General features: G+C 38.4%; 1 protein-coding gene across 3 annotated transcripts in view; it reads left to right on the forward strand.

Annotated features, from left to right (window-relative positions):
• The window catches only part of ripor2 (RHO family interacting cell polarization regulator 2), a 61,670-nt gene that overhangs the window by 38,790 nt on the left and 10,032 nt on the right, over positions 1 to 12,848 (forward strand). For 2 of the 3 annotated variants that reach the window (XM_067410918.1, XM_067410919.1), the window contains exons 7-14: positions 4,815 to 4,964; positions 5,594 to 5,657; positions 5,752 to 5,795; positions 6,156 to 6,281; positions 7,916 to 8,064; positions 8,301 to 8,430; positions 9,459 to 9,605; positions 11,386 to 12,027. In XM_067410918.1, the coding sequence (XP_067267019.1) occupies positions 4,815 to 4,964; positions 5,594 to 5,657; positions 5,752 to 5,795; positions 6,156 to 6,281; positions 7,916 to 8,064; positions 8,301 to 8,430; positions 9,459 to 9,605; positions 11,386 to 12,027 (1,452 nt within the window). The remainder of the gene's footprint in view (positions 1 to 4,814; positions 4,965 to 5,593; positions 5,658 to 5,751; positions 5,796 to 6,155; positions 6,282 to 7,915; positions 8,065 to 8,300; positions 8,431 to 9,458; positions 9,606 to 11,385; positions 12,028 to 12,848) is intronic. The other variant, XM_067410920.1, reaches the window with a different exon arrangement.

Here is a 12,848-nt window from a genome sequence, read left to right on the forward strand (position 1 = left end):
TACATATCACAATCACTTCTATTGTCTTTGAAATATGGTTATGGTTAAGTGTGCTGCCAAATGTAATACGCATTTATGGTAAACTAAAAGTAAGCTTTAATATGTTAGTTAAAGACCCCCTGTGGTGAAATCATGTTTTTAATGTTTTTTACATGTCTATGTGGTGTTAATATGCTTTAAGACAAACCTTGTGCAAATTCATCAGTCAGCACCATTACTAAATTATTATTTTTTTCTTAAAACTGCAGTGAACCAAAGACAAAAACGCAGTTTAAAATCACCCTTGTTCTCTACGTCACAAATAAGTTGTAACCAATCCCGTCAACGACCACTTCTTCTAAATCAGTTTCTAGTTCAAACATCTATGGCTGAATTAAACCAGTATTTCCACCTTGCCATTGTGAAGCATTTACTACAGTAAAGTTGACCAAATGGATCAGGTATTCTGAGCTCGTGCGAGTGAGTGGAGGCGGGGCTAATTTCCATATTCATGGTTCCATGTAAACTAAATGAAGCAAGGGTGTAAAGTTACATTCAAACTATTTTAAGGCATGAATTTTTGTTTTTTCACAGGAAAAAAAAACATTTAAACATGTCGAGTTTAAGGGATAAAATAATTGACTACAGTCTTTCATGAAATAAATGTACTTTAAAGCATGACAAAAGATTATTAAAACACTTAAAGATTATTAAAACACACAAAGTAATTTGAATTTGGGCTTTTAATTTGACATTAATTAAATGTTGGCACACGTTTTAAACTAGATTTTTAAAAGATTCCTTTTCTTTACTTAACTTTTACACCTTTTTTTGTCAATGACCTATCTATATCATGAAATTCATACATTTTTAAGTGTGTCCAAATACTTTTTGAGGCCACTGTATCTTGGGCAATGTTCAGACATGTGCACAGGCGCATACTGCATACAGAGCTGTCTGTTTGTGTCGCTACAGGCGCTGCCTGTGAGAACAAATGCTGTGGGCACAGCAAATGAGATAGAAAGCGGTCATTGAGTGGACATGAATATTTAACTGAGACAATATCAATCTGGCAGAGTATCAGCCAATTGCAATGGCTCAGTGCTTCTTTTCTGCTGTGTCAGTATCAAACAAACACAAAGCTCTGAGCACCAACAGCTAACCTGAGCAGCACACCGTCCTGTTAATCACGAGTCACTCTTGTTTAGACCCATTCCACAGATGCCTTTGGTAAATTTGGTAAGCAGTTTAGGATTCGTTGGATGACATTGTTGTGTGTGTCCTGTGGATCACATAGCACATGAGCTCTCAAATCTCATTTGCGTTCGCATATTCACAAGGTGTCTTCAAATATGCACTCATTATGACAATAATGGGATTGGTTCGTCTTGCTTGTATGTTGTCACATGAGCATTTGTGTTGTGACATGATTGAATATGTTGAAGTGAAAATGAGACTTAATAAGGAGAGAAATGTTTTTAGTAAAAAAAAAAAAGGTAGGTTCACCCAAAAACATAAATTCTGTGATCAATAACTCACACTCATGTCGCTCCAAACCTTCGTTCATCTCTGGAACACAAATTAAGATTCTAAATGTAATCTAAGAGATTTCTGTCTGTATATTGTAAGTCCATTCCACCAAAACTTTCACGCTTCAAAAAGTTGCTTGATTTAAATGGATTACCTTTAAGATATCTTTATAAACTTTTTGATGCATGAAAGTTTTGGTGGAATGGACTTTCAGTGGAGGGACAAAGATCTCAGGCTTCATAAAAAATATCTTCATTTGTGTTTCGAAGATGAACAGAAGTTTTATGGTTTTGAAATTACATGAGGGTGAGAAAATTATGACAGTCTTCATTTTTGGGTGAGCTTTGCCTTTAAATTTTGGGTTTCTCAGAGAAAGATTTCATATGGCTTCAGAAACCCTTGAATCTAGTTCACCATCAGGGCACTAAAAATGCTAAGATTGGGGTTTTGATCCTGCCACAATGTATAAAATGAGTTGTATGGACTATTTTAGGGTACTTTTATAGTGCTTTGTTTTTGATGGAGCTTCAGAGTCCCTGTTTTCATTGTATGGAAATTTTCTTCAAATTAGACAATGGGCTGATAGCTAGAGTTAAGGAACACTGTTTTTCCAAAGCCTTGTTTATTGTCAAAATGCAGCTCATAAAAATTCACCCATCAGACCCCACCCGTTGGACAGAACCGACCGGGCTGGGGGCGGTTATGGTGATTCATTTCCCATGCTGCTTAGCTGCTATGGCAGATGAGAGGAGTCAGACAAGGGTATTTTATGGAGCCAAATAAACAGGCAGCTGTGTGCCACAGCAGGGCTGTGATTGGCTACGGTGCACGCATGTATGTGTGTGGTACAGGGGGATTATAATACGTGGTGCATTTCTCCAGACTTGGGTGGGGTCTTTCATCCCACTGTAATTAAACCCACAGGACCACCGTCCAGACACTCTATCCCCACTTGCACACAGCTAACTGTTTTTCTAACATATGCCGTTTATCATGAACAACCCCCACACATCATAGCACACACATGCACATCCATCATACACAGATAATGTACCCCATCCACACACACAGATTGGGTTAGATTGTCTCGTTTCTCACCCTCTCCCCCTAATGAGAGACATCAAAAAGCCCTTCACTGCATGTGTTTGAATATTTCTTTTTGATTTAGGGTCTTGTTTTGTTTTCTGTACGGTATGGAGGAAATCTTCATACAGATTTCCTCGCAGAGCGGAGCTCAGTAGGGCACATCCGTGGCATCACAGCAGGGTTTCCTACAAGATTTTGTTTTTCCAGTGGGGGGCATCCACCCTCAAACCCAAAACCGGTCCCAACATCTTTAACAATTCTATTTTTTTCCAACATATAATGTTTTTGATTAAAATACCATTATAACAAAACTCTGAAACCCCATTCTGCTACATTGTTAACTTTACTTATTATAAACTAATTTAAGTTTCGCTAATCTTACAACGTACATATTTGGAACATTGCTCTTTGTAACACAGTAACTGCTTGTGCTGAGTCAATAATAATGTGTCTTTTAGTGAGCGAGCGAGTCATCAGAGCCGATTCAGTAAGATGTCAGTTTGATTCAGTCCGTGATTCAGACCAATGACTCCTCTGATTGAATCTGATTCACCAGACGAGCAATTTGTTAGTGAATTGGATAGCACATTGCATTGTTTTTTTTTGTTTTTTTTGTACTCCAGTTCCAGGTCAGTGACAAATGCAGCAACACAGTAACAGATATTGTGTGTATGTGTATACATACATAGTGTGTGTGTGTGTGCTCTCTGAACCATTCTTTCACAATTTTAACCCTGGTGAATCTTGACATTGTCATTCTGGAATTTGGCCATGATATGTCTTCCTACATGGTTGTTTAACAAATGAAAAGTTATACACTCCATCTTTAAGGGTTAAAAGAACCGTTGCCAAAAATATAACATGCTAGGAACATAATCACTGTAATAATGATCCATTCATAGATTCTTAAGTATTTGCCTATTTAAATCCAAACAGCGATTTTTTTTTTTTTTTTTTTTATTTTATTTTTTTTTTTTTGGCCGGACTCTGTGTGTGTGTGTGTGTGTGTGTGTGTGTATATATGTTTATATATAACATACATACATATATATTAAATTAATACTTATATTCCACAAGGATGTATTAAATTAATCAAAAGTGACAGTAAACCTTCTATAATGTTACTGTCAGATTTCTATTTAAAATAAATGCTGTTCTTTTGAAGTTTCTATTCATCGCAGAATCCTGAAAAATGTATCACAACAATATTAAGCTGCAAAACACTGATAAGAAATGTTTCTTGAGCAGCAAATCAGCATATTAGAATGATTGCTGAAGGATCATGTGACTAAAGACTGGAGTAATGATGCTGAAAATTCAGCTTTGCCATCACAGGAATAAATTATATTTTAAAATGCGTTAAAATAGAAAACAATCCTTTTTAAATTTTGTTCATAAATAAATTAACATTAATTTACCCACAAACAGGCAGTACACCATGGACAATCAGTTCCATTCAGCTTTAACAGCATAAAGAAAACATTTAATGAACTACATGCATAAACAACCCTGACATATGTGTAATTTTGCCAAGGCACTGCAGATTCAACAGCAGCGGATCAACGCTCCTGAACAGCAGTGCAGGAAACACTGCATCACTGGAAGTCACTGCTGGATCTCTGCAGTGTCCATCCCTTTTCCTGCCTACTCTAGTTTCTTTCTCGCATCATTCTCTGTTCCTGCTGCCCCTTTTCGGCTCACTTGTTTCTGTCACTCGCGGTCCATCTCTCTCATTCGCCCCTCTTGCTCTCTCTCCATCCCCCAAAATCACTCTATCTTCAGCATTGGTAGGATTAACATAGCTAATTTGAGCCGGCCAGTGTTCACTGAGTTGTGAATGTGTTAAATGTGCATTTCCATGATAAAGGTTGTGGCTCCGAGCTGCTCGTCTGTCACAGAAGTATGGCATTACTGTTGTCCCAAGGGCTGTTGAGCCGCATCATTTTGTGTTTGCTTTTGAAGTGTTCAAATTCATTTTTCGCCACTCGGTACAGTACGCTGCTCCATTGTGCAAACAGAACGTTACAGTAGATTGAAAAAGCCACGTTTCTATGCTGAATGGGGACCCCCAGGGCTCTGTAATGATGCGTGCTAGCAATTTTGACATCAAAGCTTGTGTTTATGCAATCTTTAGTGAGGGTTGCCATGTGCGAGCGTGTGCAGTGCTGCTTTTGTGTAATATAATTCTGTGCACCAATGCTGTGTGTGTGTTTTTACAGGTCGATGAGCTGTATGAGGGCTTTTGTATTCAGAGAAGGTTGCGTGATGGCGCCAGTAAGATGAAACAGGCCTTCACTGCTTCACCCTCCACTAAAGGCACACGTGAGAGCCTGGCAGAGGTCAACCGCAGATACAAAGAATATACAGAGGTACATTATAAATGTTTGCTTGTTTCTCTGACCATTTGACTCGCTATGTTCACACAGCATCTTTTTTTTTTTTTTTAAATCGACTAGTCTGTGGGTTTTCTGAATAACTAATCGACTAATTGGTCCGTATAATTAGGCTGGTTTTGGGTTCACCTGATCCCAATCAGATGTGTCTCTGAGAGGACATTTTCATAAGACCTTCCTTTCAGAGAGATTTTCAGAAAAAAATAGATTTAATAGAGACATTTGTTAGTAGCAGTATTGTTATCTATGATACTGGCCTTCATTCATAGTACTTAGTAAAAAGATGCTGTTAAACAAATATTTAAAATAAATTGTTTTTATGATTCTACATTAATTTGGAGATTCAGTGTGAAATTATGTATTACAATATAAAAATATATTACAAATTTTAATGTTAGGCGCGTTTTATCGTGAATGTTACTTTTTTTAATTGATTGACAGCACTGAGTTATAAATAAGATAATTATATAAACATTTTAATTTATTTAATAACAATAATGCAGATTACTTTTTAGTAAGAATAGTTCAAGTAAGAAATATCTATGGCCAATAAAATTTCTCAGACCACCTGCAGTTCGTATTATCATGTGTTCCCTTCTTTTCAGAATATGTGCACCTTTGAGGGCGAGCTGGAGAACCTGTTGGGGGAGTTTCATATAAAAATGAAAGGTATAGGACTTTTGCACAAAAAAATGGAATTACCTATAATATTTTTGTTGGATTTCAATAACAAACTTTTCAACTCCTTTGCCTCCTGTCTCAGGATTGGCCGGTTTTGCCAGGCTTTGTCCGGGCGATCAGTATGAGGTGGGTAGCTTGGAAAATCGAATACTGAATACTGAGTTTCATGCCGTTTGTTTTGTAATAAAGCCAGATGCATCTGTCTTCTATCAAATTACTAAACGCTTGTAGTAATTGCCTGCTGTTCTGCCAAGTACATCCAGTTCATTTTTAATCACGGCTCTCCTAGCAACATTTTCTCTTCTGATCCACAAGTACACCCACTAAACCCAATTAGTTTTTTTTAAGGCTGTATAAAACTAAATACTGAAAACTCCCTTTGCTTTATTGCTCTATTAACTAACAAGTGAACGTGTGTTGGTAGCTTTTTTTCCTACTTCTGCCATTTTTCATTTCTTTTTGCCTCTCTCTTTCTCTTCCTGTCAGATTTTCATGAGATACGGCCGACAGAGGTGGAAACTGAAGGGGAAGATCGAAGCAAACTCCAAGCAGAGTTGGGATGGAGAGGAGATAATCTTCATGCCCCTCATTACAGACCTCATCAACATCAAGGTGGGCTGCAGTCCATATGGTCTTCCATGAAAGAGTCCCAATGTGACTCATTTAGACAATCACCTCTTTCACACAGTAATCCCAGTAATTTACCGTAAAATTACCAGAATTACTTTACCGGTAAATACACAAATATGCCGTTCACATAAGCAACTGATATAACAGAATATGCCGTTCACATTCTGTTATATCAGTCACTGGAAATTATCTTTAAATGCTGCTCTGTTGTCTTCATTCACACTGTAGTTTCACTATCTGTTCAATTTGACATTTTTTTAACTTCTGTGTGACATGTATAAGGGGAGGATCACACAGGACGCGTTTTTGCTCTTGAAAACACAAGACGCACAAAATAGTATCCAACTGCATGAATGGAAAAGGCGGCAGGGTCTCGAGCGCGACAGGCTGAAAATCTATGAGATGTGGTGCAACGGTCAAATATGTCCATCTAGCACATATTTGCATAAAAATACTATTAAAAAGCAGCAGAGTAATCACGTCATGTGCATACAAACTTAAAGGGTTAGTTCACCCAAAAATGAAAATTCTGTCATTTATTACTCACCCTCATGTCGACCTTCGTTAATCTTCAGAACACAAATTAAGATATTTTAGTTGAAATCCGATGGCTCTGTGAGGCCTCCATAGGGAGCAATGGACACTTCCTTTCTCAAGATCCATAAAGGTACTAAAAACATATTTAAATCAGTTCATGTGAGTACAGTGGGTCAATATTAATATTATAAAGCGACGAGAATATTTTTGGAGCGCCAAAAAAACAAAATAACGACTTATTTAGTGATGGCCTATTTCAAAACACTGCTTCAGGAAGATTCGGAGCATAATGAATCAGTGTGTCGAATCATGATTCAGATCGCGTCAATCTGCCAACGGCTGAAATCACGTGACTTTGGTGCTCCGAACAGCAGATTCGACACACTGATTCATTTATGCTCCGATGCTTCCTGAAACATTGTTTTGAAATCGGCCATCACTAAATAAGTCGTTATTTTGTTTTTTTTTGGCGCTCCAAAAATATTCTTGTATCTTTATAATATTAATATTGAACCACTGTACTCACATGAACCGATTTAAATATGTTTTTAGTACCTTTATGGATCTTGAGAGAGGAAGTGTCCATTACTCCCTATGGAGGCCTCACGGGTGTGAATAGGCATGAGGGTAAGTAATAAATGACAGAATTTTCATTTTTGGGTGAACTAACCCTTTAATGATTGTCCCAAAGAAGATTACTTACGTCAGCACGTTCAGACCTCATACATGCTCATGGCGGTAATCTTCATTCTTTTTTCACACACAGCATCATACCAGTAATTTACTGGTAATGTTATATCTTCTCATACCGATTTACTGGTATTTTTGAAAAGGTCCTGTTCACAAGTGATCTCTTGATGGTAATTGACTGGTAATTGACCAGTAAGGACTGTATGTATGAAAGAGGCTATTGACAAACTGGGCTGTAACCACCATTGACATTCAAGAGAACATATAAGTCTTGAATATTTGGTTACATCCTTGATTGCAACAAAATGTATTCCTATGAAGAAAGCTGTGAGTTTTTCTAGAATTAAACATTGCTGACATTTCTCAATGCATAACCTTTTTTCTACTAGGTGACAGAGTTAAAGGGCTTGGCCACTCACATCTTAGTGGGTAGCGTGATCTGTGAAACCAAGGACCTGTTCACGGCTATGCCTCAGGTGGTAGCTGTAGATGTCAACGACCTGGGAACCATTAAACTTAACCTGGAGGTTGCCTGGTTGTAAGTGACGTTATCTAATAAAACAAGATAAGAAGTGTGGTGTTTCAGTCCATTTAGCTGCAGTAGATGAAAGTGTTGATGCACACTGCCTTCTTCAGGACAATCATGGAAGTGCCACTGAATTAATTCTGTCTAACCATTAATGGGACTTATATATGCTTCTGTCATTTTGGTGTTTCCTTTTTGTGTGATATTGGATTGTTGTACATGAACATACATCTGCCTTGTTTTCACAGTCCGTTTGATGTAGAGGATCTGACCCTGTCCTCAGGAAATGTGAGTAAAACCACCGCCCTTCAGAGACGAGTTTCAGTGTACAGCCAAGGCACACCCGAGACGCCCACTTTCCAGGACACGTCTTTCTTTGTGAGTGCAGTTGTGAAACTCTTCTCGGTTCTTTTTAGAGTCTGCTTCTATCACCATGAAAAATAAGTCCACTTAAGCATACCTTTAAAAAGAAATGGTGTACTTTAAAAGAATATACTTAGGTGTGAAATTAATGTTATGTTTTTGGATATTTAATTGCATGTTATTTACAATTAAATAAAAATGTATTATATTATTAAATGTATTAAATTGTTAAATTTAGCTGACCTTAAGACCCAATTAAGTAGGATTTAAGTACATCTTTATATGTAATTTCAACATTACTTCTATTGTCTTTGAAATATGGTTAAAATGTACTGTAAAACGTACTGACAAGCATTTATGGTAAACTAAAATATACATTAATGTCATTTCTATTGAAACTTTTATGTCATGTATTTAAATATATTTGTAATGATGAAGTTGCAAATTTAGTACATTTAAAATATACAAACTTTAAATGTAATATCAAATAACACACTAAAGTTTATGTGTGCTTTAGTATGTTAGTCAACACTTCAATATAAGTGTACATTAAAGCATGACAAAAGACAATTTTTTATTTATTTTAAGAAACAGTCATGAAAGTGCACTCACTTTAGACTTAAGTGGCCTTTTATTTTATTGATGTTATATTATTTGCAAGTACAGTTTTAAAAATACTTTTTGAGATTTGAAGTAAACTACTACTGCACATTCAATACAATTAAGTGCACTTCTTTTTCACAAGGGTGCACATTTCATACAGGATATTGAGGTTTTGAAATCAGGTGTTAGATCACACTGTCAGCTTTCTCACCTTAACACCCCAGTACTAACCTAAATATTAACGCTACTGAGTCCAGTCTAGCTGTTCTGGGTTCAGTTTTTATTATTTTGTGTGTACATTATTAAATATGACAGCACTTGCAGCTTGTATGTGAATGTTCTTCTTGTGTAGTCTGCGATGTTGTGTTTAATGAATTGTATCTACCCTGTGGCACCGTGTGCATCGCTGTTTTGTCTGTACTTGTATGTCGATGGCAAAGAAGTGGCAGCCCCGGCGGTGGGAGGGTCAGCGTCTTTCGTTCTTGCACACGCTCAGAGAGACGCTCTTAGAGAAACTCAGACGCAGTCGCTCTTTTGGCGATCTGACCGCACTGAGACCTCGTTCAAGGTCCAGTCTGGAAGTCTACGTGAGTCAGGTCACTGTGTGCCCTGCTGTTCTGAGTGAACTTCTGCGTGTGTCTCTTTTCTTTGCTTGCATTTTCTGCTTTAACTTCACATTTCTCTCATACACGCGTTTCTTCACACTCACATTCACATATACACTTTTCTAAACTATAACATTACTGTTCAAAGACCCCAAGAAAACAAAATTGTGGCTTTTAGTTCATGTCTGTTAGCTTTGAGGCCTATTGTATGCACATTTCACAAAACAAACATTTAGCAGATGCATTAATATTTTAAATCTCTAACTTCCAGGAAGATGGACCTGTCAAATCTTATCCACAGGGTCATACAGAACTTTTGTTCAATTAAATTACAATCTGACCATGAATCACCCACAAAACACCCTGTTTCCATCAAAATTACCTGGAACAATTTCTCCCAGGAACCCCCCCCCCCTGTTGCTGTCTATGTTTCCATCGCAGTCTAAAGTACCGTGAAGATTAGTCCGGTGACGTAGACCAGCTTGCGACTTTCCAGTTCCTGCTGGATTTCGTCCTCCGCATATAAGCTTAATAAAGCCTGAATCTCATCGTCAGTCCATCGGTTGTAACTCCATTGTTGATTTGAATAGCAAAAAACACTCTCTGCACACACCGCAACAGACATTTAAAAATGGTGGTTGAAATAAAATGCTGCGTGGAGTCAACCAATCAGCATGTTCAGCACTGAATTCCCACCCCCTGAAAGTTCCTGAACTTTGACAAAGTACTACCTCGTGAGCAGGTACTTTCTGAGGGGGAAGTTTTTACCCAGAACTTCATTTAGACCCTGGTTCCTGCCGTCGAAACACACCGAGTACCACCCCAAAGTCCCTAGTTCCTGCGGTGGAAACGCATCTACAGTTAAAGGGTTAGTTCACCCAAAAATGAAAAATCTGTAATTTATCACTTACCCTCATGCCATTCCACACCCGTAAGACCTTAGTTAATCTTCGGAACACAAATTAAGATATTTTAGTTGAAATCTGATGGCTCCGTGAGGCCTCCATAGGGAGCAATGACACTTCCTCTCTCAAGATCCATAAAGGTACTAAAAACATATTTAAAGCGGTTCATGTGAGTACAGTGGCTCAATATTAATATTATAAAGCAACGAGAATGTTTTTGGTGCGCCAAAAAACAAAACAAAATAACGACTTATATAGTGATGGCCAATTTCAAATCACTGCTTCAGGAAGATTCGGAGCATAATGAATCAGTGTGTCGAATCAGGATTGGCATGTGAATTTATATGTTTAAGCCACTCAAACATGTAAATTTTGACAAATCACAAGTACACAAAATATCAAATTAGTACATTTGAAACATAGGTAATTGCAGTATTCACAGTTGCATTCCAGTTTTGTGCGAAGTATGTACCAGATAGTCAACAAACAAACTGGGTGCGGTCTTCAGGCTGTTTGACACTAGCCTCTGGCTAGCAATAGCAACTGGCTAATCATGGTTTGGTTGGCTATTTAATTTAGATTGTCCCACCCAACTTCTTGTTTCTGTAGGATTAGTGTTAAAACAGCAAAGACTTATTTGCTTTCGCCAAACCTACAAAAACATTTGGTAATTCCTGTGTTAAAACATTTCATAAGGGTCTTTAATTCTTCTACTGCTCTTTAGTGTGTTGGAACTTATAGACCAGAATTATTGTTCGCATCTTTAGATCACTAAAACTACATAGATAGTACTAAAAAGACTAAATGGCATAAGCAAGCCATATTTACCATATTTTCTTTCTCTTTCCATCACGCAGTCCACTTTACCAGATGACGTCTTTGAGAATGGAGGTTGTGGTGTGGCCGAATGCAAGCGTCTGTCCTTCAACTTTTCTGACGTGTCAACCTCAAGCTCTGCCCCCATCCAGTCAAACCCTGAGATCACCGTCACACCCCCAGAGACGGACCCTCCCTCTGAACCAGCTCCCGTCCCTGAGGAGGACAGGCCAGTTGAGGAGGAGTGCGTTGAGGAAGACTGCGGCAGTGTCAGCGCCAGCGATCCAGACCTGGAGTGGGACCAGGTTGAGAACCAGGGGCCCGGCACAGGCTCCGCTGCCCTCTCGCTGTGCTCTGAGAGTCAGCTGTCTGCAGTGGGACCAGAGGATGTGGTGTTCCTGGAGTCCAACATACCTGATGAAGCCCTGGAGCTGAAGCCAGTGGAGCTGGATGGGGAGGAAGGCAGTTTGACCAGGCAGCTGGTGAGGAGGCTCACCTCCTCTGACATGCTGCCAGAGGCCGGCTCTCTGAGCTGGTCTGGAGAGGGCAGCAGGACTTTCCTGGAGAGCAGCCTGGAGGACGCCATTCAGTCTCTGCTCCTGCGGCTGGAGAGCTTAGGCCAGCGCTGCGGGGAGCTGCAGGACTTGGAGCAGGAGGTCATGAGACTTGAAGACCTGCTCAAGGTGAATGAGTTCTCCGTTTTTGGTCTTCGAAACCCACTTTAGATGTTTTGTTGCAGACTCAAGTTTGATTGATCATGAAGTTTGATACATTTTATTAGCAAGAAAGCCATCTTCTGAACTCAGGAACCACAGTCTGTTTGAAACAGGGTCAGAAATTAACAAAGGCTTGGAGCAAGAGTGCCACCAAAATTCAAGATAAGGGGGCAAAAGATGCCCTTTTACAACTGAACTAAATTCATTTTGACTGTCACAATTAAAGTGAGATGAGAAAATGAATGAAAAGTACAGATTTCGGAATTATTTGGATCTGCTCGTGTTGCATCAAGGATTTCTTTTCACTCATTAGAGCCATTTAGATTTGTAACCAGTGATAAAGAAATCCGCTTAAGTTTTGTTCAGTGTGCACTCTCACTGACTAAATCTCGCAAATTCTCTCTTTGTAAATGACAAAGTGCAGAGACAATGTAAACTAGATTTATTATGCAGTGTAGACAGCTTCAGCGATTATAACAGGAGTTTTTGCAAGAGTGCAGAACTCATCTATTAATTTGAAGTCATGAACTGCTTCAGTGATGGGAAATGTTTTTTGATAGCTTTCTGAATGTAATTCAATCCCAATTTGAATAACCGTTTTGTTTTTAATGCTAAAATAAGCAATGTGAAGCCTTGATTTTCTAATGTGTAAAAAGCAATAAACTTATTCATAAGTAGTTTCTGTTCCACCTCTTGATGTTGACAAAATTTTATTGTCAAGAGTCTAGTATTATTGATTGAATGAATTGTTTCTAATATAAGTGTTTGTTGTCATGAAAGAAAACACG

The sequence above is a fragment of the Chanodichthys erythropterus genome, chromosome 15 (assembly GCF_024489055.1).
Source record: "Chanodichthys erythropterus isolate Z2021 chromosome 15, ASM2448905v1, whole genome shotgun sequence".
Classification (NCBI taxonomy): domain Eukaryota; kingdom Metazoa; phylum Chordata; class Actinopteri; order Cypriniformes; family Xenocyprididae; genus Chanodichthys; species Chanodichthys erythropterus.